At 42.6% G+C, this 23,917-nt stretch overlaps 1 protein-coding gene across 1 annotated transcript in view; it reads right to left on the bottom strand.

The window, feature by feature from the left end:
* Positions 1-19,885, bottom strand: part of adamts3 (ADAM metallopeptidase with thrombospondin type 1 motif, 3) — a 76,965-nt gene extending 57,080 nt beyond the window's left edge. Inside the window, exons 1-4 of the mRNA XM_027028514.2 lie at positions 19,516-19,885; positions 18,963-18,984; positions 16,670-17,067; positions 6,098-6,254 (exon numbers count right to left, since the gene is read on the bottom strand). Of these exons, the coding sequence (XP_026884315.2) occupies positions 6,098-6,254; positions 16,670-17,067; positions 18,963-18,984; positions 19,516-19,581 (643 nt within the window). The 5' untranslated portion in view covers positions 19,582-19,885. The remainder of the gene's footprint in view (positions 1-6,097; positions 6,255-16,669; positions 17,068-18,962; positions 18,985-19,515) is intronic.
* Between the last annotated feature and the right edge of the window lie 4,032 nt (positions 19,886-23,917).

Raw genomic sequence — 23,917 nt, 5'->3', positions numbered from 1 at the left:
TGTAACCGTTTCCTGCACCCCCACCCCCTCGAGTCCAGCCACGTAAACGAGCCCTGACGCAGTACGGCAGCAAGCACCAGTAGTCACCCCCAGGGTGGGTGGCGAGAGTCAGGTATGGCCCTCTCCAACCCCCCCGTCTCCCTCCGCAACCTCTCAAAACAAGACCAGATGTGGATGGCGTGGAAGGAAAAGTATTGGGCCTTAATGTTGAGGTCAGCCTTAGGCAAGCCAGGCATGCCACTGGATGGACAGGACTTATGGAACAGGGTCGGGGCCGCCGGTGCAATGTTCTGCGAAATTTTGCATTTGGGAAATATGGTTTTGATACTCAAGGGAGGATGTGGGATATCGTACTTTGCGGGACGACAACGGACATACACGTCAAAAGAGAGTCCAGCAGAAACACCAGCAACAAGTACATTTACATCAAGAAACACCTCTGTACTCGGCTCCAGATTAAGACGCTGCAAATGTCATGAAATGATCTAAAACTTCAAAACCAATCGTGCTTTTTTCATTTAAAGTTGCACATTTAAGCAAATTTTAAATGCTCCAAGATTGGAGAGCCATACTAGATCCTGGAAATAAAGAAAATACAAAGGATAAATTTTGTATCATATTGTATCAAGTATCATATTGCCAGTAAAAACTGCAAATAATTATTCTTAACATTAAATATTAAAAGACATAAAAATATAAACATGAATTAAATGTTTAACAAATGTTTAATAAATGGTGACTTCAATTACCAGATCCAGGTTCACAACCATTGTACACCCCATAAAGTCACATCTTGCCATTTATTTCAGCTAATGAACAATCTGTGTAATAAAATCTTCAGGGTGGCAATGACATCACACTCTGGACCAAGAATTCTTGGAATGCCTTTTTTTTTGCCAAACGTGTCTAATGCTGGCAGCCCTTGCACAGACAGTGAAAAAGAAGGGTATTGTAAAGCAGTTATAAAGCACTTCCTGTTTCAATGCCAGATGGCATTGCTATGGACTAATTCATTGGAACGGGTGCTCACAGATTCAGTGACCACCTCTGATACACTCAAATGATGTAGACTGCACTCAAGGTTGCCTGTTTTGCAAGCCAGGACTGTGGGGGATAATTCTAACAAAGTTTCATGGAAAGAATATATCAGGCAGGTCCTGAGCTGTTACACCTTATTTTTGTGGTAACAGCATCTCCATGATTCAAGACTGATCATGCACAGTTAACTTAAGAGGAAAAGCACAAACTCTCCTCAGATAATTCCAATACATCATGCATTGCCCAAAATATTCCTTTGTTTACAGCTGAAGTGAAAGTATTGCGGATGGAGGGGGTTTGAGCATAGTGTCAACGTAGCACATATTTTGGAATCTCTCCCTGCTATTCTGACAGTGTGCATGCACTTGGCCAAGGAACCCCTGACCAGTGGTTCCAATTCTAAATCAAGGATATGCAGCTCAGCCCAGGCTTCTCCTCTGTGACAGGCCCAGCAGTCTGTTCAGGCAGATCACCCCTGCCATAATCAGCCGTTTATCTGAAGTCTTATCGGCACAAGCTGTGACGAGCTAAAGATAAGTGTAAAGCATGCCCCCAGGCAAACTGAGCTGATAGTCCACGGACAAAATGATGCCTTGACAGGAAATCAGAAGGAACTCCCCCTTCATCCCCCCTTCAATCCCAACACACACACACACACACACACACACACACACACACACACACACACACACAGAGGGATCTGTGTTAAGTCAAGGCAGCCGCACTCTTCAGCAGAGGCCTTAACTCTCACAGCTTGAGCAGTGGAAGCTCAGAACTGAAAAATCTCCTTTGCCCGAAATGACAGTGCAGTCTGCTCTCATACTGTTAAAGATTTCCCCAACAAAAACAACAACAATAAAAAATGCACAAGGTAGCAGAGGCTGAAAAACTGTAGGGTGTCGCCAACAATGTGTGACTCAGGTGAGGTTTGGCAAGGGCTACTCTAGCGAGAGTGCTACAACCTGTTCTTGCATACTTCATATGAGAACCAAAATTAAGATGTTCAAGGAATTTTCTACAGTCATTTCTTAGAAACGATTCGTGCAGGTTCTGCGTGACAGTGAGGAACGGGTTTTGTGGTATCCTTTAATTTTACATTATTAAGGCTTAATGAATGGGTCTTATTTACTACAATTAACTACGCATGACACCAAAGTGATCTTTCCGCATTTTGTTTGGGAGAATCTCCGGAAAAACACCAAAGCAAAGGCTTTATTACACTCATAAAACTCAACTGTCGTTTTTTTTTTTTCCTTAAGCTGATCCATGAACAGACTTGGGAGTGAAAGAAAAACTGCCTCCCATCTTTTTGTTTACGCTACATAAAGCTCTCAATGCCTTTTTCCCCCTTCCTGCTTGCATGAGCTACTGTGATTTATTCATCTCCATGTGTCAGTGACTGGTTCCAATATGTTAATAAGGGGAAAAGTCGCCAACCATCTTTATTTAGTTAAGAAAAATCCCTTCAAAGCCCTTTATTCCTAATGTGGGAAAATGTTTATGTTAAGTTCTCTGACAGCACACTGGAGGAGGAGGGAACTTTGAAACTGCCCATTGGGAGATGTCATTACTCACAATCAAGTCCCTTGCCCTTACAATGGTTCACTTCTTAAGTGGGTGCCATTATTTGGTCCCCTAATGTGCCAGAAAGGCTGATTGTCCTGAGTTGTAAAGTTGTCACTAAGTGGATTCCAGGACCACAGCATTCCAGAGAAGAACCAAATCTTCTGATTGATGACCTCTGTGCGGACCCTTGTACACCTGCAGTGTGACGGGACCTGCCCTGACCACTGAGTGGAGAGGGCAGCTATGACATTATAGTAGCTAACATTGAACAAAAGGTGGTGTTGTGTGTTAGCATGGCAACCTAAGATCTCATTCATTTTTAGCCACCTTAGCAGTGTTTGGTTAAGCTATTCCTTTAACCCCTTAGCCTATCCTTTTTAAGGATAGTTCAATCAAATCAGCCTCTTATTTTTAACAGTTTAAAAAACCCCTCAATGTTGGTTTGTGATAGACAGCAATAGCAAGTTTTTGTTTTTTTTATTCAGTGGTAGGAACAAGGCAGTGATTGGTTGAACTGCCCTTTTAATGCACTCCAGCCAAGAGCCAACATCAGCGTGTACAGAAAACATGATCAAGAAGTGCAGTGCATATTTTCCTGCCCAATATGCACTCAGCAGGTAACCTTCCATTTAAAAGTTTAGCTAGGGAAAAATAAACAGATTCAGTGCATAACACTGATAAGCAGCTTAATGTCAGCCAGAGCCTCCACTGCAGTCCAGATCCTCCCAGCTCATTTAATCTCTGTTTACAAGCTCTCTGGGCCAGCAGTTCATTTTTTTTTCCCCCAGACCTGGCATTTTTACACCTGCCCAAAGGATTTTGTGTTTAAGCCACTATTTTCATTTCTTTACTTGTCTTCAGCATCTAATATTTCTTATGGCCAGTTCAGTACATAGGCCCGGCACAGCCTAACACAGCTGTAGTACAAATATAAACCACCTTTCTTTCTTCCCTGCGAAGAAACCCTTTTATGGAAGGGGAACAAAAGTGCTCGAGCACTACAGCTGTGCACGTTCCTCGCCGCACCAGACAGGAGCCCTCAGAGGCAGCAGGCCATAACATGAAGCTACCGCACATTTGCTCAACCCTGCTTCCCATCTTTAATTCGCCTCCTGCCTAAGGTCTTTAACGACTACAACAACAACTACAATTTGCGGTGCTGCAGGCGGTCGTGCCCTCGCCGGTCTTCGCCGTGATGGTCATTGCATCTCTGCAAGCACGTACAGCTGGAGCCCAGCCAGGCAGCAGAACCTGCGACGAATTGAATCCGAGGCAGGCATGTGTTGCGACAAGTCGAGGCACTCGTCCAACCGTGAAGGCAGCAGTTTGCGCTAAGCGTGACCTGTCACGGTGCCGATATTATCCACTCCCCCACCGTGCCTCATGACCTTTCGGCTTGAAAAGATGCAGCCTGTTGGGGGTGGGATGACTCCGTTGAGATTACAGCAGAAATTTATGATTCAGGATCGCAGAATGGAACTCAGCAGCAAGTCTGTTCAAACATGATTTTGGGCCAGCTGCCCATCCTTCATTTCAGTGCCTTACTGTAATCCACTGGACAAGCTTACTGCAATGCTTACTACAGCTTACTACAGCGTGCTGCAATGCTTACTACAAGCTTACTACAGCGTGCTGCTTATTTTTATAAGCATTATAAAAATATTTTAATTTGTATAATGATTACAGGGACAGTTATTCACGCCATCTGGAGGGTTTGTACAGTATAGAGTAATGTTAGCCTGATTATTACCACTCCCTTGTGTTCTTTGTCCCTTCACCTGCATGGTGATTATTTAAAGAGGAGTTCAGCATCCCAAAGCATTTGGCAGAATGGCTGAGGTGATTTGCTGAGGTGCGGCCCTGACTTTCCCTACATTACTAAACCAAGCACAGGGTGAACTGGTATTGATTGCTTTCAAATCCACCACGGTCCATAACAGCCTGAGAATGCACAGTCTGGCCCAAAGCGCACGTTCCGCCGATGGCCTCAGATGACATTCCTCACCTGTCGTACATCTCTCCTTTTCCGCCCTGATCGTTTTGAAGTATCAGAGGACCCTGAAACCCAGTTTTGCTGGGAGGGCTTTTATTTTGGCCAGCCCGCTCTCCAAAGGGATCCTACATAAAAGACAAACGCCCATGTCACTATTAATTAATCAAAGCTAGTGGGAGGGCCATTATCCAAATGAGATTGTGTCACCTGATACGCGACACATGGTGAGCTTGCATGTTCCTTTAAGGAGCCGGAGTGCTTCGTTTCAAGCTGGCGGGTGAGGAGAGGTCCTGGAAGGTGTTCAAAATAACAGCGCTGGGGAGAGCAGGGAAGGGCCAAGAAGCATCTCTGAGAATTTCTTTCACTAGCCTGTTGACTCACCCTACTCACACGACCCCGTGCCCTTAGCCAGGGCTGGAGCTGTAAAAATGGGCGGGCCCTTGAAGGGAGTCGGTGTTACAGTAAGAATCAGAAATTATTATTGCCTATGTTCTCTTTCATATGCAAAGCCCTGTAGGTCAACCGTGATGTAATGGATTAAACTGCCACAAATAGCTATGAGTAACTGACCAGCATGGCGGGGTACTCTTTAAAAATACAGCCCATGGTGTTTAATTGGCTAAATGCTGCTGAGCTGGCTGCTTTATTGGCCTCCAAAAGACTGAGGATGACCAACCCGGACACACAGACACAGATATGTGATGGGAAAGCCGGTATGTCGTTTAGAGATAGAACCCGACCCGTCATGAGAGGAGCTGGGATTCCTAAGCAACCGGGACAGGTTGGCCAGTCATTTCTTACTCCTGCATGCTTCCTACCTGGAACAATGACATGCCCCTGTGTTTCTATGACAACCAAAACAACCTGACAAGCACCCTTTATTTAGAGGCAAATGAATGAGAGAAAAACTTGAAAGGCGGGCATCAACCGACACTGCATGGAGCTCCCTGCTTTTCTAAAACAGCAGCTTCTGGAATAACTAAATTGCCTCCCTGCGCTCAAAACAATGCTTTTAAATGAAGGAGTGGATTATAGGGATCTCAAAAGATGGCATTTGTGCCAAAGCATTGTTCACCTTACTGAATGCAGGTAATAGTACAGCGTCCCTGAAGAACAGATTGCTCGACACAGGGTGCGCTGAACAAAGGCCGAGGGATTGATAGGACCTGGGAAGTCAGCATCCAGGGGCAATGTTTATCGTGACTGCGCCCAGCTGTGAAATTCCAAGGAGCATCTGGAGACCCGAGAGGACCAATGGGAATGGTTTTAAAGGCTACATTATAACCAGGTACATGAGAAAATCATGGCTTTAATCACCGTGAGAATCTACCAGATCTCTAGCAAAAGGTGAGGGAAAGGGGAAGCTGACAGTTCATTTAAAGTCAAGGTTGGGAAATTCCAGAACAGAAAGCTCGGAAGCTGAGAAGCTTGCATGTGCTGTTCTAGCATGTGGGAGAAGAGGAAGAGAAGGCATGCGTTCAGTAAGGCAGAGGCACGTACCAGGAGGCTGGCAGTTAGAAGAGAAGTCAGAGTGGGGTTTCAGGAGAGCCGATCTTCTGTACACCACGTGCACCCGCCCGCTCTCCTTGTGCTCCGCCGCGCCGTGCTCCAGAGGCTCGATGAAGTATTCGTCCGAGTCGGTGCGGATCATGCCAGCCTTGGGGGAACAAGACAAGGTGATTGTGTTTAGTTGTTTAGTTGTTGACCAAGCGTGAGCTACAAACACAGGTCTGGCCAAGAAACACTTCTGGAGAACATACTGTTTTTAATCTCTTTCTCTCTCTCTCTCTCGCTCTCTCAATCTTTCATTCTCACGTTGTTTTTTAATGGTCCAAAGCACATATGGTCAGAGTGTTAACGTATCAACAGTTGCTAAACAAATATGTCCAAACATTCTTGTCATGTAAACTCAGACAAGAGACATAATGCTTTCAATAAAAGGGAGAGGCTCATAAACATTGAGAAGATAATCGAGTTTCCAGAAGCATGGATCGTGAATGTTAACAACACACATTTTTCATTTTTTTCTCAGTTAATTTTCATGTTTGTTCTTCTTCCTTTAGTTTTTTATAGTAGATGCCAGAAATACTTACAATGCAAATCTCTTTTTGATTTCATTTATTTTTAAGCACTCTACAATACAATTGCACTAACAATTTACCTTCTGCTAGCTGAGAGTAGGCCTGATTAGGATTGTAATTGCCAGTAAATACTTTGACACATTCATATCTTGAGGATAAGTACTTTCTGAGTGTTTGTGTGTGTGTGTGCATGCATGAGCATGTGTGTATGTGTCAAAAGAACACAGCGGAGGGAGTTTACGATTGAAATGAATAGCTTTTCATCAATAAACCTGAAGTATCCATTCACCATTCACAAATCTGCACGTGGTGTTACAATGTGCACGAGTAAATGAAAAAGCTTTTTGTCAGCATCAAGTACCACCTGTGCTGCAATATAATGATCCTAAAAGTGAAGGTAACTGTAAATTTGTGTGTTATGTACTGCAGGTGTCCTTTTTGAAGATAAGTGTCTCTTTGCTGGTGAACGTAATAAAATCATTATATTCTGTATCATGTTGTGTACACATTCACCTGTTTGCTGCCTGTTTGTATACCTTTACATCACATCTTACATTAACCAGCCTGATACAGATGCTGAAAGCACAGGCCAGCTTATTTATCTATACATGAATGATGTAGCTATGGACTGTGCACTATCCTCCCTCCTTGATATATGAATGTACATGCATGCTTGTGTTACCATGTGCAAGAGATTATGTATCCATAAATATATGAATATGTGAGAGTTTGTGTGTGTGTGTGTGTGTGAGTGAGAGAGAGAGAGAGAGAAAGAGAGAAAGCGAGAGAGAGAGCGCAATGACCTCCTTGCTCTCTTAAAACAGCTCTTTTAGCTAGTGGCTCTGGCCCCTGAATTGGCCTCATTTACACAGAACAGCCTCTCAAGGCTGTACTTTGGAATGTGCTAGAAGACTCTCTCTCTCTCTCTCTCTCTCTCTCTCTCTCTCTCTCTCTCTCTCTCTCTCTCTCTCTCTCTCTCTCTCTCTCCCTCTCTCTCCCTCTCTCTCCCTCTCAGATTCATGCTCATCAGCACCAGGCCCTTCTCAGTGCCATCCTGTATGCTCCTCGTGGGCGAGTGGCCTTTCTCTTCCTCTCTGCTTCCCTATTTGCTACATCCTACCACTCTAATAATGGCCATGCTCCCGGGATTAGCCCAACATTTCTCTAAGACACCAAACATTTTTCCTCGCTGGCCTTTTGGAGATTCTGTTACCCAGATACGGTGGCATGGCTCGGGGGCCTCATGCCACTATCATCGCTGTTTCGACATCAGAGGACAGGCTTTTTAACACCTCTGCATGACTTTTTAAAAGCTTGGAAGAGCCAGAGGAGAAGGAAAGTGGGTAGACAGCGATGGTAGTGAGGTAAAAGTACAGCTATGCCCTGCTAGACAGCTCAAGCCAAGCACGTGGCGTGCTTTGACTGCAATGCATGACAATGTGCTGAACCAAACAAATATTTACACGGCAACACAACACGTCTCGAGAGGCCAGAATAGTGGCGTGGGCAGGAGATAACCTCCGACATACAGAAAGCTCTAAGTCTTAGCATGTGGCAACATCCATGCGGGTTGCCCAGACACTCCTGGAGGGGGACAGGACACCTTTTCTCTCCGGGCTTCGCATTCTTTCTTATTCCCAGATTGGCTTGGCTGATTGTAAACACCAGGTGGGGAGGGGGGCTCGAGTGGCTGGCAAGCCTCAAACCCCAGCGAGTGCATGGCAAAAGGTGGGTGAGAGCCTGGGCCTGTGTCCATGGCCTCCATACAAAAGAGCCCCCCATCCCCACCCCATCCCTGCCTTGGAGATCCAGCAGAGCCAACAGCCGCTGTTCGTGACTTACTGCTGAAATGTCCCTTCATGCTTTTATTTTAGATTAATTATGGGTGAAAGCACACAGCTTCTTTTTTCAGGGTTGAATTAGTTTTAAAAAGAAAAAAGATGAATGAAAGTCTTTGGTCAAAGGTAGCATTTCACTAAGCACTCGGCAAGACCGCAATAAGGGACAAAAAAGTTACAAATCAAATTTTTTAAGCTAACAGGACATGTCATTCCATTGCCTGACTGTCTGCTCCAGGCTAGTAGTGGATAAATACAGCAACAAGTCCCAAGAACGTTGTGTGTATAATGATGGGTTTTTTAACCTAGCTATGCAAAAAATGAATGCTGTCAACAGGTCTGTGAGCATGAAGATAATTAACCAGTAGGAGGACAGTACACATGGACATTCATGCTCATACTGCCATGATTGTGTTATCATAACTGGAAAAAATCTCTTCCTAAACATACAAATAAATAACTGGAATTATTTATAAAACAGGATTTCTCTCTGCCAGTCCTGACATTTCTGAACTTATGATTAACATTATAACAAAGCATAAATGACAGCTTGCTTTTTTCTTTTTTTCAATATTATTTTTAATTATATTTCTTTGCTGTAGTTTTGCTATAGTATTGACATCATCTGTCATCTGTTTTAACAATAGCAGTGGTCTTCACTGCGTATGCCCAAACATGGCCCATGTCAAGAAGAAATTAAGAAAACTTTTGCATTAATGTGTGGTGCTGAGCAGATAAAATAGAAAGGATGTGAAGTCAGAGTTGCAGTCAAGTCTACAACACAAGATGTAAATCCATGGTATTCAAATCTGGATTCCAAATACAAATCCAGATGATTTGAATATATCTGGTCTAGACCCAGAGTATAATTAATCTACTCTGGATGATTTTGGAAACCTTGACGGTTAAGAACTGGGTAGTCTGCATTTCCAAGGTCAGGAATAGGTGTAAGATGGTGTTTTCCAATGAACATACCATGGAAGAATGCGACATGCTCTTGGGAAGTTAGTATGGCTGGGCTAAAACACAGCAGTTATGGCCCAATTATTGCTGCGTTTCTGTCGCCCAGTCTATTAAGGGTCAGCAAAGCCATTTTCACCCCAAGATTAGTCTTAAATTAGGTCATCGTGGCTTTTGTATTCACTGAAGCCTTTCTTTCAAATGCAGATAAAAATTATTTCATGTCATGGTCCACCCACAGATCTGGGACTTTTCCAAAATGTGCTAAAATCACTGGTGTAAATGCCCAATCAGCAATGCATTGTAATTTTGAGACAGCAACAGTTTGAAAATAGTGATGGGCTCAAGGCTGTCTGGACACCACACGTGCTTATTATGTACAGTCCAAAGAGAACATATGCTGCGGGAATGTGTGCAATACAACCTGCTTTCATCATGGAAGCCCAGCAAGAAAATTCACACAGAACCTTAACATGCGGTGCTTCCTCATCCAACCGAAAAGCAGGATTTGTCTTGTGGCAAGTAAACCTTCAGCGAGAGATGTTACTGAGCAAGGTGGTCAGGTGGTTACCCCTGCTGCCAACTCCCATGCTCTACCGACCAATAAGGTGCTAGTTTTACATGGGAGACAAAGTCAGGTGGCTTAACAGAGCCTTGCCATTGCCTAAATAGCAGCCCTCAGAAAGGGATCAAGAGTTCTGTGTTCCATCAGTTTAATATCCCCAGCATCGGAGCTAGCCAAGCAGACACCCATTCCTGGCCAAGACAAACATATGGGATTCAGCTGAAGGGGTCCAGTTTTCTAGACTGCCCTCCAGTCTAAACTTCTTAAGGAGCCGGTATGAACATGCTGCCACCTTCCAAAAAAAAAAAAAAAAAAAGAGCACGGATTCAGCCTGAGACACAGCCACCTTTCACCCTCCACATTTCAAGGCGTGTTTGGTTTAGAAATGTGTGCAAACCTTCGTCATCATTACCTGCCATTTTCATCCCTCCCTAAAAAGGAACGTTAAGCAAAAATTCTACAGATAATTTCTTTCTCTGAGAGAAAAAGATGCACAAAGCCGCCAATGCTAGGAAGGCAAAAGAAGAATCTCTGTTTTTGGGAAGGAAAATCATAATAAACAAGATGCAGTTATAAAACATTTTATGTCTCTACTTAGCAAAATGTAGATGCCAATTCCACCCTCATCAGGCTTAATATAATTGCATGTTTCACTTATTTGCAGTAACGCAAAAGTTGCACTATGAGGCAAATTATAATGAACAAGTGAAAAAAATGTCTAGGCTCTACAAAGTTAGTCCACAAGCACCAGCCTCACTTGTGGACAAATGTTTGCTAAGATCTGTTCATATCTTTGCAGAAATTCAAATGTGGCACCTTGATTTGTTCAGCATATGTGGCATTTGAAACCTCCCCCATCCAAAATGTCCTACAACCAAAGCAAATCTTTGTTCAGAAAACACCTTTTAACAAAACAATCCAATGGAACCGGCAAAGAGAAAACGAAACCACACGCAGCAACGTTTTAATTTCCTCAGCCTCAATTTAATTTAAAAAGGCAATACCAGAATAAAATCTGTTTCATTCATTTCTTTTTGTGTTGTCAAGACAGAAAAAGAGCAAACATTTACACAGTGCTCTGAGTGGTGGTGAGCCCTTTCTGGTGAACTGAAAATAAAACGATCAGTGAATAGGCCTCAATGTCTGGGGACAGCAACAACAGAAAGGGCTTATGATTAAAAATGCATAAACATAAAAATATATCAATAAAAGTGCTTAGAGTGCATACTGCTCTTTGGTTTTGACTGAAACAAACTTAAAGATGCAGCTTGCCTCAACATATCCTCAGGCACCACCCCTGCTGGACCTCAAACCGTACACCAAAACAGCTCAGGGGTCAGGCCTCTGAAACAGGCCGGCTCCTTGGCTGAATCAACATGCTACATCAATAACGATTAGTGAATACAACTTCTGTGCTTGGTTGCACTTCGCTGGGAGAAGGAACCGGCTCCACTTTGCTCCAAAAGGAACCTTTTTTTTAATGCCCTTGAATGCACTAAATCTCCTGTGTGCCCTCTTCTGCAACATAAAGCTATGCAGGGGCATTGTGAGTTGTATCATGGGAATGACGTGCAGAAGATATTCAAGGAGAGCGAGGAAGACGGAGGTGTGTCAAGCTCGCTGGCGGAGGTGTGTCATGCGCATTTGTGTGGCCAAGGAATCTGGGACCACACTGTCACACTTGCAAATGCTTTGTGCACTGCAGACCACAGTGCCAAGATTTAAGAAAAACCCTGGAACTCTTAAAGCTTTTCACTCTGATCCATTGTCTGCTCACCGAGTGACACAAGTGAAGAGGATTTTAAAGTGATGCTTCAAAGCACAGGTGCTTCTCAAGAAATTGTTGGAAAAATTTACCGTTTGAAAATGTAATTTAGCAAAAACAGCCTGTTTGTCGAAGGACCTGAGCAAAATAGAAGGCAGGTTGTGTACTTAGCACGTCCTGAGTGAGGTAACAGTTAACATTAAGTGGGAGAAAGCTTCCAAAAGGTCTTGATTTAGGTCAATTATTCTTGTCTGCTGCAAGCGCCAGGACAGTCTCTCAAGCTCCAAACTTTACCTGATTTCAGTCTTGGATGCTGAAAGGAGTCATTGGGCTGAGCCAATATTTGGTAAAAAATATGTGTTTTCCCTAGATGGTTGGCTTTAGAGCTCACAGTGGTACTGCTTTATATAAAAAAATAAAGAGTTCACAAGGTTCGGACACTGGGAAGGGTTGCTGACTGAAAACTTGAATTAAAAGTGCAGTAAACACAATCAGCAATACACTAGCCTATAGCTGGAACTACATTCTCATTCTCTATCTGAAACCTCATAAAGAGCACTTTAATAAAAACACTATCCAAACATACACATACACCCTAAACCACTTAACCCAAGTCAGGGTCATGGGGAGGTGGAGCCTATCTCAGCAGAACAGGGCGCCAAGGCAGGGACCAATCCTAGACAGAGCGGTAATGCATCACAGGGCACATGACCGCACACACGCACACGCATACACTCACACTCACACGTGCACTCTCTCTCTCTCTCTCCCTCTCTCTTTCTCACTGATACACACACACACACACACACACACACACACACACACACCAGGCCAAATTAGAGACACCAATCAACCTAACACACATGTCTTTGGAAACACAGGCACAGGTAGAATGTGCACGCTCCACCAAGGCTGGGTCATTATAGCTCTGAGGCAGCAATACTAACCACTGTGCCACCATGCCAAATAACGGCACTCCTTGGCAATTTATTCACGCGTTCAAGCCCTCAGTAGTAGTGTCATGCAAAACTGCAGAGTATCCTTACAATAAAGCAGATACAAATAAAGTGCATACTCATATAGATCCCTGTCTAGAGGTTTTAAGTATTTTAGCACAGGTTTTTAGACCAGTTGTATTTTTTGGTATCCAGTCAGAGAGCACTCTTAACTGTACTCAGAAAACAGTTTATTACCATGATTAAGGCAAGCCTTAGCCATTGCATTTAGGACCAATGGGTGTTTTAATCTGTTCTTAGACAATTATTTTCAGTGTGTCTGTTCTTGCTGGCCACAGGAACTCATATGAATCTTTGAGCTCCTACAGTGAGGGCCATCAATGCTAGCACTGGGCCAAGCACTGGACACACAGTACATTTACATTTAAGGCATTTAGCTGACGCTTTTATCCAAAGCAACTTATAATTATGACTGAGTACAACTTGAGCAATTGAGGGTTAAGGGCCTTGCCCAGTAAGAGAGCAAAGAGCAATTCCTTTTGAAATCAAGCACACTAGCTTACACAACACCACTGTGGCTTAGGACAGTGCAGGTCCTGTACACTGTATCTTACTTTTCTTTACTTCTTTGAACCATAGCTCCACATTTGTGGGAACTTTGTGAAAAGAAGCAGCATGGCATAACAGGTCATAAGAGACTGTCAGTGTTCTCGATTTATGCTCCATCTGAGATCAAATGGAGACAATCAGCAGCTAATGAAGCACTGTTGCAACAACAAAACGCAGTGAACAGAATAACGACTTCAAACGCAACGTCTAAAAATGCAGTTGGAGCCTCCAAAAACTCTTATTTTTGACTCTGCAAACAGTTCCGATTTTAACACAGCACCCTTTGTTCGCCTCTGCAGGAATGCGAGGCATGAATCAGGCCACGGAAGCGCCAGAGTTCAGAGGGCCCCTCCACGTCAGCACGCGGATCTGAGGACCATCGCTGGCTGCGGGCGCGTGAGATAGCCAGCTGACGAGCGTCGCCTCCGGTGGAGGCGCTAAGCTCCAGACAAAAGATGCAGCCTGGTGGACGGGGGAGGCCAGGGAAGGGGAGGGGAGAGGGGGGGAAGGGAGGATGGGGGTGGTGGGGCGCCTGGGTCTGTGCCCGTGTGTAGCCCTGCCAGGAGTCCAGTGAAGTGGCACAGGTCATTAAAGAGAGGGAGAGGGGCATCGCTCAGCACCCTGGATCCAGAGTAAGGCAGACTACATTAAAGACAGTGAGCCGCCAGATATGGGAAGAGTCCAATTAGCCCGAGCTGGCTGGCTCTGCTCAGACCACGCCCAGGCCATGCAAGCAGTGCATCTCTTGAAGCCTGCACCTGACAGCATTTCTGCAAAGGCAGGACTATGTGTAAGTGCTCCACAGCAGTTAACCTTGTGTCCGAATGCATATCAGATTAATAGTCCTCAGTGCATTAGTAGACATCAGCATAACCAGACCTCACTGTGTTTGTCAGGTCCGGTTGCAACTTTATACTGATATGTCGGCATCTTCTGACACTGTTTCAGATGCCACTCTTAGATCTGGCAGTCTTGCACAGAAGAAACAGAAGAACTGCATCATTCTGAAGACCTCCTCCTCTTCCTTTTTTTTCTTCTTTCAAAGGAATGCTCGTGGGCCTGAAACATGCTTTTCTCCTGTGAGCCGGCCCCTTCTGTTCCTCCTTCACACACCCCCATCCCCCCAACCTACACGGGACTCACAGACCTGAGTGGCGAGACTGCGCACGAGGACTCCCAGACCCTAATTAATACCAGTGAAGCACGCACATCTAACGAAGACGGAGAGTGCCACTTTACATGAAAGGCTATTTGAAAGAGCTCTCCGTTTGTTCCGCTGCTCTGGGATAATGTGAGGATGAAGGTCGCAATAGTGTCACAAGGCGCCAAAGAAAGATTTCCAAAAAATGAAGTAGGATGGATTGTTGGTTTGTTGGTCGTGGCGATGTAAGGAAAGTAGCAAACCCTTGGATTGACTTCAGCCTTAATAGCGTCCGTAAAATGACTTGTCTGCCTCTGGCTGAATGATGAAATCATCCACGGATACAGATGCACTGAAACGTTGCTCATATGGCATACATTATGCAAGGTCTTCTAAGAAATCTGCAAAAGAAATCCTGTGAAATATTTGGCATAACAGCTTGTTGTACATTTTGTTATACTTGAACTCACAAGTCAAAAAATGAGAAGAGTCTATATTTAGGTAAGAAGAGTCATTTTAAAAAGCACTGAGGAAGTAAAAAAATCACCACCAGAAATGGGTTCAAATGGCTCCATCTTTCAACCATTGTTTGTCTAATTTTGCAAGTCGCTCTAGATAAGAGCATCTGCCAAATGCCATAAATTTAAATGTACCTTGCTGGCAATGCAAAAGCTCTACTTTAACACCAAATCACTGAGGTGTTTGGGGTTTTTTTATTGATAAATTGCTTTGATTTATTCCACACAGTCACTGAATACTTCTTGGAAATGCTGCACACTCTAATGCTACCTGAGACAGAGAAGCAACCTGGAGGTTAGGAGAGGTCAACTTCTGATAACCCCACACTCCATCTTCTTCCACCCGGTGTGACACTTTAACAACCTTGGTAACAAATTATCATTACCAAGTTACACTTCCGGGCCTTCTTTGATGCCCATTTCAGAACTTTTACACAAATGAAAAGATGGTAAATTAAATGAAAATGATTTTTTTTATAGTAAACTAAATTAATGGTGCAATATAATAGTGTTAGAAGCACTTATGGATTGTCCCAGTTTACCTGCTGTAAACCCTGCCCTCACCCCTCACCTCTGGCTGCATCTGAGTTGAAGAAGAGTGCTCTCCCCCCCTGTGTTGGCCAAACTCTGGAGTATTCAGGGCTAAAGCTCATTTGGTCAGCATCCTGGAGCAATACGAGGTTAACTCAACTCTGCCATCAGTCTGGTCATTCTCCCCAGGGGCATACATCATCTAGTGTAAGAAAGTCTACAGCCTGGAAGAACCTACAGCTTGCAATTTTTCATCTCCCTGAGCAAGTCGATGAAAACCCAGACCACTTCTTAAATCAAACAGAGGGACAGCACACTTCAGCTGGAACTGGCCCTACACAAAAGCTCAGACATTCACTTTACAGTGCATTTTGAGTGTTTGGTGCCCTCCAACAATTTATCAAATTTATCAAAATGTATCGCCACCAGCAGTCTCTTCTTAAAGTAACAAATGAAATGTTTACAGGTGGTCTTCCTCATGGAAGCTGAAACTCAAACTAATAACATGGAGAATTAAGGTACAGATAAAGCCCATATCTTAGTATATATATTTCCAATTCAAGCCAAAACTCTTCTTTAAGTTCTAAATTTAATTCATTATAGTTATAACTTAAACTAATTTTGTCAGGAGTAAGGTACATACATATTCCTTTTTTAACCCCATCACCTTAAATTCCAGCATCATAGGATATGGGGAAATGTTTAATCTCTGTAGGCCAGAAGCTAGACTAAGCGAGCTATACGCCATGCAACCCCACAAGGTGGAAAAAAATGTTTACAAGGAGAAGTATAAGTTGCGTAAAGAGGAAGCTGAGTCTGCAGTCTGTATTTTTTGTGAGAGAGAGAGTGGTAGAGAGTCAGGAGGTTCCTTGCAAGTCTGCTACAGATTGGGGATGACAAATTCTGCAGATCATAATCAGATCACCAAGGAATTCCACCCAGATTCAATTAATTCAAACATGTTTGAGTGAGAGCACAAAATTTTTTATATCACCAAAGGACGTAACAGTTCATGGTTAGACAATGCACAAAGGGCACGGAGCAAATGGTCGTACACATTCAGAGTCAAACAAGAAGCCTCCAGGAGATTGGGAAATGTAAAACTCACCAGGCCATCGCAGTTGTTTATGGCCACAGAGGCTCCGGGCACGTCAGTGATGTCCCCAATAAACGTGCAGTCTGTCCTGAGAAGCTCCCTCTTCAAGATCCTGTCTGTCTGAGTGTCGTTCTCTATGCTGACTGCCTCTTCCGATTCACCATGCCACTCCACCACGGCCCCGGGGGCCACCAGCCTCTTGTTGGGGCGAAGGCGCAGGTGGAACTCCTTGCCAAAGGCAGTGACATTAAAGAACAGCCTCTCATCAGGCGGCTCCAAGCTGGCGGCCGTGTCACGTTTTGTGCGCTGGTTGTGGTTGGCCGAGAGCAGGTGTGACAGGAAGTGGCCCTCGGAGTCAGTGCTGATGGGCGTGATGAGGCCATATTCCTTCAGGCGGTTTTTCAAGAAGTCTGACAAGACAGGAGACAGGGAGAGCACACCTGTTAGTTCAGTGGTCAGCCACCCTCCTCCTAGAGATCAACCCTCCTACCTGTGAGTTTAGGTTCAAAGCAACAGTCAGAAGCTCCAGAGTGACCTAAACCAGGTGGTAAAAGGTGCTAAAAAAAACACTGATTGGCAGATCAGACAAAATAACACCTCTAGGAGGTAGGCTGGCAACCAAGGTTAGATCTTCTCCTGAGAATCAGAACTTTCACAACTAATCTGCGTTAATGTTTTACTCTATCAGTCTATATTTCAACAGAGCTCACTCAATAACACTCAATTTGAGAGAAAACAAAAAAGCTTTTTGTGGATCCAGTGTAGGGTAATACAGTTTAGAAATTTGGATCATCCCCTACTACTCGGACAGTAATTCACCTGAATTTGACATGTTTATATGAGGATATTCTTTTACCTGCTTATTTGTGGTTAACTTATTATTGAAAGGAAGTGTAAAGCCCTCAAACTGTCTTATTTTCCACCTTCACTTGACCTACCTTGTGAAAGGATAAATGATGGCTTGGATGCAGGTAAGCATCTCAAATAAAAAAAAAAAAAAAAAAAAAGGTGCTGTAGCCAAAGGCCGTGTGCCTTGTAATTTGCTTGGCATTGGCCAAGTGAGAAATAAAAGCAGATGTTATTGTTTGACACGCATTGTAAGTTTGACAAAATGGCATGCAAATGGCAGCAAAAATCTGGCTTTAGGCACATTGACAGAAAAAAAAAAAACTAACATACTGGAGCTCCCTGGTCTCAGACATCCAGGCCAGCTGTCAAAAACTAAGAAAAAAAGGCTTCCACAAGGACATCCGAATTCCTGTCAAACGCTGTGATTGTCTCTAATTACGTTGAGTTATTTACTGGAATATTAAAAGGGAATATGAGTCATAGTTCAACTGTATAAATATAAAGCTATTAAAGTCATAAACTAGGCCATTCCAACTTAAAAAAAAATATCTTCTCAAGCATCAGAATCCTGTCTCCTCATAAAACTTAGGAATGTTTTCTCCATGTGGTATTTTTTAGGATGTTTCACTGTTCATTTATGGTCACATACAATAGCTAAAACCAATTACAGTGCATTTTCACTGTACTTAAAAGCTTCCTCAACTCAAATGTGCTTGAGGGCATGGTCAATATATATAACCAACCATCAGAGACACCCTAGCAAAAATCTGCAGAACAGTCCACACTGAATATTAATTTCTTCCCAGAATTATCATCAACCTTTCAGTTTTATTTTTGACAGTGGATATATCGCATGCTCGGCTCTAGCTAGCTGGTTACGGTTTATATTTCCTATACCTATAGCAAGCAGTCCCTCATGGTGTTGTTTGGTCTATTAATCTTAACTATCATCTATTCTTCCATTTCTCACTACCTGATTATTACCTGGTCAAAAAAGACAATGTACTGGTGTCAGTTGCTTTTCTTTGCTTGTTTTAAGTCTTCAACTGGAAATGAATGGAAGCATCCAAACATGTTTAGCTTTTACCAAAAGAGTTACCTCATTTTTATGCTTACAGGCAAATATATACAGTAAATGTTTTTTTTTGTTGTTGTTGTTTTTGGGTTTTTTGCTCTGTCTGTTGACTCATTGACATTAAGTAAAACCATTCATGCTCCACTTCACAATCTAACAAACAATGTTGCATCAAATGCAGGCTATCTCACAAGGACAATTTTTGCTCCTCAGACTATTGGTGACATGCAGAACACTGTTCAGTTTATTACACTGACCTTGCAGTCTAAAACAAATCTCATACTGAGAGCGTACGCAAGTAGCAAACAGAATCAGCATTTGTTGGGTTTTTGAGGAAGGGGTGTGTTTTGTTTTGGTTAGGTTGTTTGCTTGTTTACTTACCTTCTTTATTTATTTCACCAGCCTGAAACAAAGGAGAAATAAAGATTTTAAACAAATAAAATTCAGTATACACCTAGTTTAGGTTTAACCTTCAAAAATATCTTACAAAAACGAGCCCATCCGTGTGAATGAAGTTAAAAGTGGGACTCTGTTAAAGAGCCTGTGAAATCTGGCAGGTGTTCAACTTTCGATTTCACATACCTAAGAACTAGGCATGAAAGAATCGATTATGAAGGGCAATAAGCTGTGTATTCATTCTGTGAAATAAAATGTTTCCTAATAACGCTGACCTGAGTACATCTGAATTGTCATATACGACAGCAAATAAAGAATCGTATTGTCATTCAACAGACTCAGCGGTACTGGCTACAAAATCCGGATTTTATCCCAAATTAATTAGGCTATGATGCTAATCCCTGAGATCAACTGCCATAGGTTCATCGATACAGTGTTGTTCTTGATCTTCTTACAAAATGGCACATTTTCTCACTCAATGTTAACTTTCTCCACACAACTTTTCATGTAGAAACGAAGCGTCTGAAGTCTCACTTACCAAAGCGGCTGAAGTCAAACCTACTACAACTCCTACAATTAGTAACCTGGGTGACAGCACAACCATCACGAGTCAGTTCAACTTCAGCACGAACAGAAATAGTCCCACTCTGATGTTTCAGTACGTGCTATAATCCCTTAAAAAGTAATGAGCAGCACAGCACTTGTACACTAATAAAATCTTTAACGTCAGTGAATCTGCAACAACCAACTAAAAGTAAGTTTTTAAAAAAAAGTAATTACGTGAGTTCAAAGTTGCAGCACTTGAGTCAATGTTTTGGGTTTTTTTTTGTTTGTTTGTTTGTTTGTTTTTAGGGGTAAAATAAAACTTAAAACAACATCTCTTTAGTAGGGTAGTAGCATAGCTGAGACGTCTGCTAACCGGACAGAGCCGTGTCTGAGCTCTTGCAACCTGGCACTTCGCTCTGGCTAATAAACTACAGACCAACCCTGCCGTGACGTCAGTATCTGCCCGTTTCTAGCGAAACACATGTGCAAAAAAAGGAGGAGGAATATAGAAAGAAAACACATGGAAGTACTTTTTTGAAGTGAACTGTGAAGGCTCGGCCTCGGTCTGGTAATTCATGTGTCTGTCTCGTCTTCCTCTGTGAATTTAGCTGCATATTCGCCTGTTTTAAAACCGTAGTATTGGTATCGCAGTGCTGTTACACTGAAGCTACTACATGTCAATAAGGGCATAACAAAGAAATGTGTATCATAAAGTATATGACTTCGTTGGATAAGTAGACGATCCCAGAAGTTATTGTTACATATTGTCTTGGTAATATATTAGGTAATATATTATTATTGATTAAGCTATAGGCCTACACGGTAGTTGTACAGCCTAATATTATTAGCAGTTATTTCTTATCATAGCCAGTGTAGGATTCGTCAGTATGGTACGTATCTACTTTTTAGTTGTTTTTTTTAACAGCCCAGTGAAGTCCATTATCTCAATGCAAAAGGTTAAATGACAACAAAAGACATGGGTTTATAAATGAATAAGTTAATATAAATGAATATGAGGCCATTCCTCCTCAGAATCTTTGATCTTTGCTTGTGTATTTTTCATCACACCCCACAGGATTTCAGTTGGGTTTAAGTCACAGGCAACTGCAGAAGCTTCATTCTGTGGTCAGTGAACCATTTTTGTGTGGAGCTAAAGGTGTACTTTGGATCATTGTGTAACTAAAGGATCCAACTCCAAACCAGTCTTAGATTTCTGGCAGAGGTACCAAGGTTTTGGTCTAAAATCCCCTGGTATTTATAATGTCATATATTCTAACAAGATTTTATAGCCCTTAAAAAGGAGTCCCACAGTATCACAGATCCACCAGAATACTGCAGAATACTGCACAACTGTAAATGGATTGTTTTTGGCATGACCTTGACTCTTTACACCAAACCCACATTCTGATTCTTGGCTCCAGGCATGTTAATTTTTTAAAAATCTGATTATATCCAATCCAAGTGCCAGTGACAGTTAGAGAACACTGGGCACTGACGATTGACTTTCAGCATCAGCAGAGACATTCTGCTGATGAGCTTTATAAATAGTTTGTTTGGCATGGAGGTGGCCGCATATGAGTGGAGCCAGGTGTATATCAACTTTTATAGGTATTGCTTCCTGAATTGTGAACGTAAAGAAGTTCCTGTTTTGTTTGTGTCTTTTCTGATGTTCGTCATGTTAGATGGCTGAGGACCTTTGGCCTGCCTTTGACCTCATTTTTATATGTATACCCCAGTGAAACAGGAAGTCATGGAGGACCAATGAAAGACTTGGTTGTGCTTATGACCAGGGATTTAATTAATTAGATTTTGTTTGTGTGAATTTCTAGGGGTGTCTGTAATTGTCACATGTATTTTGAAGTAAGATTTGAAGTAGATTTCTGTAATTTGTCCAGTGTGAGATCAAGCTGATATTGACATTGTTAGCTATTTTGCACATCTTTTCAAGGGTGCCAATTGTGGAGGGCACTGTGCTGTGTTGCTTACTGCTGGTGCCTTCCAGGTTACATTTCTCTTTCCCTCTGCACCAATGAGCCCTGCAGGGGCACTGCAAGCACTCAGCACATTTTTATTTCACATCTGCGCTCTTCTTTAACAGCCCCTTCGCTGCAGAGTTTGGAGTCTGCTTGAAAAGTACAGCAATAACTACAAGTTCACTCACTCTACCACAATTTCTACCTAAAAGTCAGAGAGGTCATGAAAACAAAAAGTTTTCTGGGTTTTGTTTATTGCCACAGAAGAGATCCTGACCTGTGTCTTCCCAGGGCTCTCACAAGAGGGTTTCTATAAATACATTCAACTCCTCTGCAGGAGTGATGATTAGGCACAGAAGCCAATGTTTCGCTCTCCCTTTCACTCACAAGCTTGGCCACTTCCCCAGAATGCTGAGACGTGGGTATGAAATTCCAGCAGTATTGTTATCGTTGATTAAAAGGGGTGCTTAGGGGTCCTGAGAATCAGTCTCTTCTCAGGTCAGCATGACCCTTAAGGTTTTACTGGGGGATAAAAATGGAACGTCAGCACCTCCTTTGTAACTGTGATTCCTTCAAACCAGCCTGCCCTTCTTGTTAGACATTTCATAAGGGTGTAAAGTGGTCAGACGAAGAATTTGCCACTGGGTTGACATTAAGAGTCAACATTGTTAATATCCAACATATTAAAAGTTGAAAGGCTGTTAGTTTCCAATATATATATATATATATATATATATATATATATATATATATATATATATATATATATATATATATATATATATATATATATATATTGTGTGTGTGTGTGTGTGTGTGTGTGTGTGTGTGCGCGTGCCAAAGGATGCTTGAACTTCTTGCAATCCAACAGCTCATTGTTTTGTTTGGGTTGGCATGTGGTACGTGAGAGTGTCGGTCAGACCACACTCAGTGGCAGCTTTGCATCATGGCTGACCTCGCTGACATCACAAAGGGCAAGCCAGTGGATGTGAAACAGGCAGATAATTGTCGTGCCGGTCACTCGCTCCACTTCCGCTTTTGTTTGGGGCACAAAATAAAAAAAAAGAGGAGAAAGGGAAAAAAGCAAAACAAAACATGGACTACAATAGCTAGCAAAAGGCCCGTCAAAGTCACAATGCACGTCTTGCTGGTGGTGACCCACCCTCGCAGAGGGTGAATAAACTCGTCCGTGGACGTCACTAGGAGAAAAGAGGTACAGCTATAAAAATCTGCAGGAAACAAGCAGGACTCCTCTGAAAGGAGAAGAGTGACACAGTTTGACATAATTTAACACATCATTGCCATATAAAATAAAAAAGACCTTTTCGAGCAGCTTCTCGAGCCTTTGTTATTTATTCTTTGGTTTTATCTGCGACCATTACACAAGCGTGAATACACATAAATGGTGTTATTTTAGAAAAAAAAAAAGACAAAGGTGCAAAGACAAGCTAGTGGAGAGGTTTTCTAGAATAGTGGAGAGGGTTTCTGTTACTTCGCATGGAAAAAAAAGCTTTTTCTATGAAGCAGCAGAAATTAGATGGCTTTAATTGCAAGAGACCTGATGACTGCCATGTGTAAAATTTTACTGAGCAGTCCATGCAGAGTCAGCAGGTACACTTTTCCTGACACATTTGGAATTGGACCAAAACCAAAACTCCTTATCCACTGTGTGTTAAAAGCGCATAATGCACCTTTTAGTAACTCAGTGGGTGCTCTAAAAATATTAACAGTCAAAAGGAAGCTTGGATGATGTTTTTTTTTTCAGTAGGCCAAAGAAAACAGTAACAGCCTATAAAAAAGGGAAAAGTGACCTACTTAAATGGAATTCCAAAGTCTCAGAGCAATGACTTTAACGAGTATAGGTCACTGTTTCAAAAGATTCCTTATTTTTTACATAACAAGTGCCATGAATGAAAGGGGGCAGCGTGACCAATGATGCTAACTTTCCTCTATTTCCCAACTTCCCAGCGATTTTCTGGCGTTTGCAAGGCATGTGTGTGGGTGGTGTGTGTATGTGTGTGCATATGTATACCAGAGAGCACTACATTAAAACTTACAGTTAATTTACAGAAGACCAGTATCTTCTGTTTCCAGTGCGTCTCTGACTTCTCTTGACGCTCATTCATTGGTGTGCAAGCTTACAACAGCATGCAAATTAGATGACTCAGCACACTCATGAGAGGAACTTAATTAACAGAAAGAAACATATTTTAATCTGTGAGAGAGAGATTTTGTCCGCTGCTTCCACCGACTCTAAGAAGCAATTATACAGCATTTCATACTTCGCACAAGTCAGCTTCATGACCTTGGCCATTCTTACTGGCCACCTTTTTAAAAAGGGTCTCCAAAACTCGTTGATACATCCAGACAAGCTCCAGACAGTTAACCTTTTGGAGCAGCTACTTCTAGGAGGAAAGCCCA

Source organism: Electrophorus electricus, chromosome 9 (assembly GCF_013358815.1).
Source record: "Electrophorus electricus isolate fEleEle1 chromosome 9, fEleEle1.pri, whole genome shotgun sequence".
Lineage (NCBI taxonomy): Eukaryota > Metazoa > Chordata > Actinopteri > Gymnotiformes > Gymnotidae > Electrophorus > Electrophorus electricus.
This window is presented reverse-complemented; position numbering and strand designations above follow the sequence as displayed.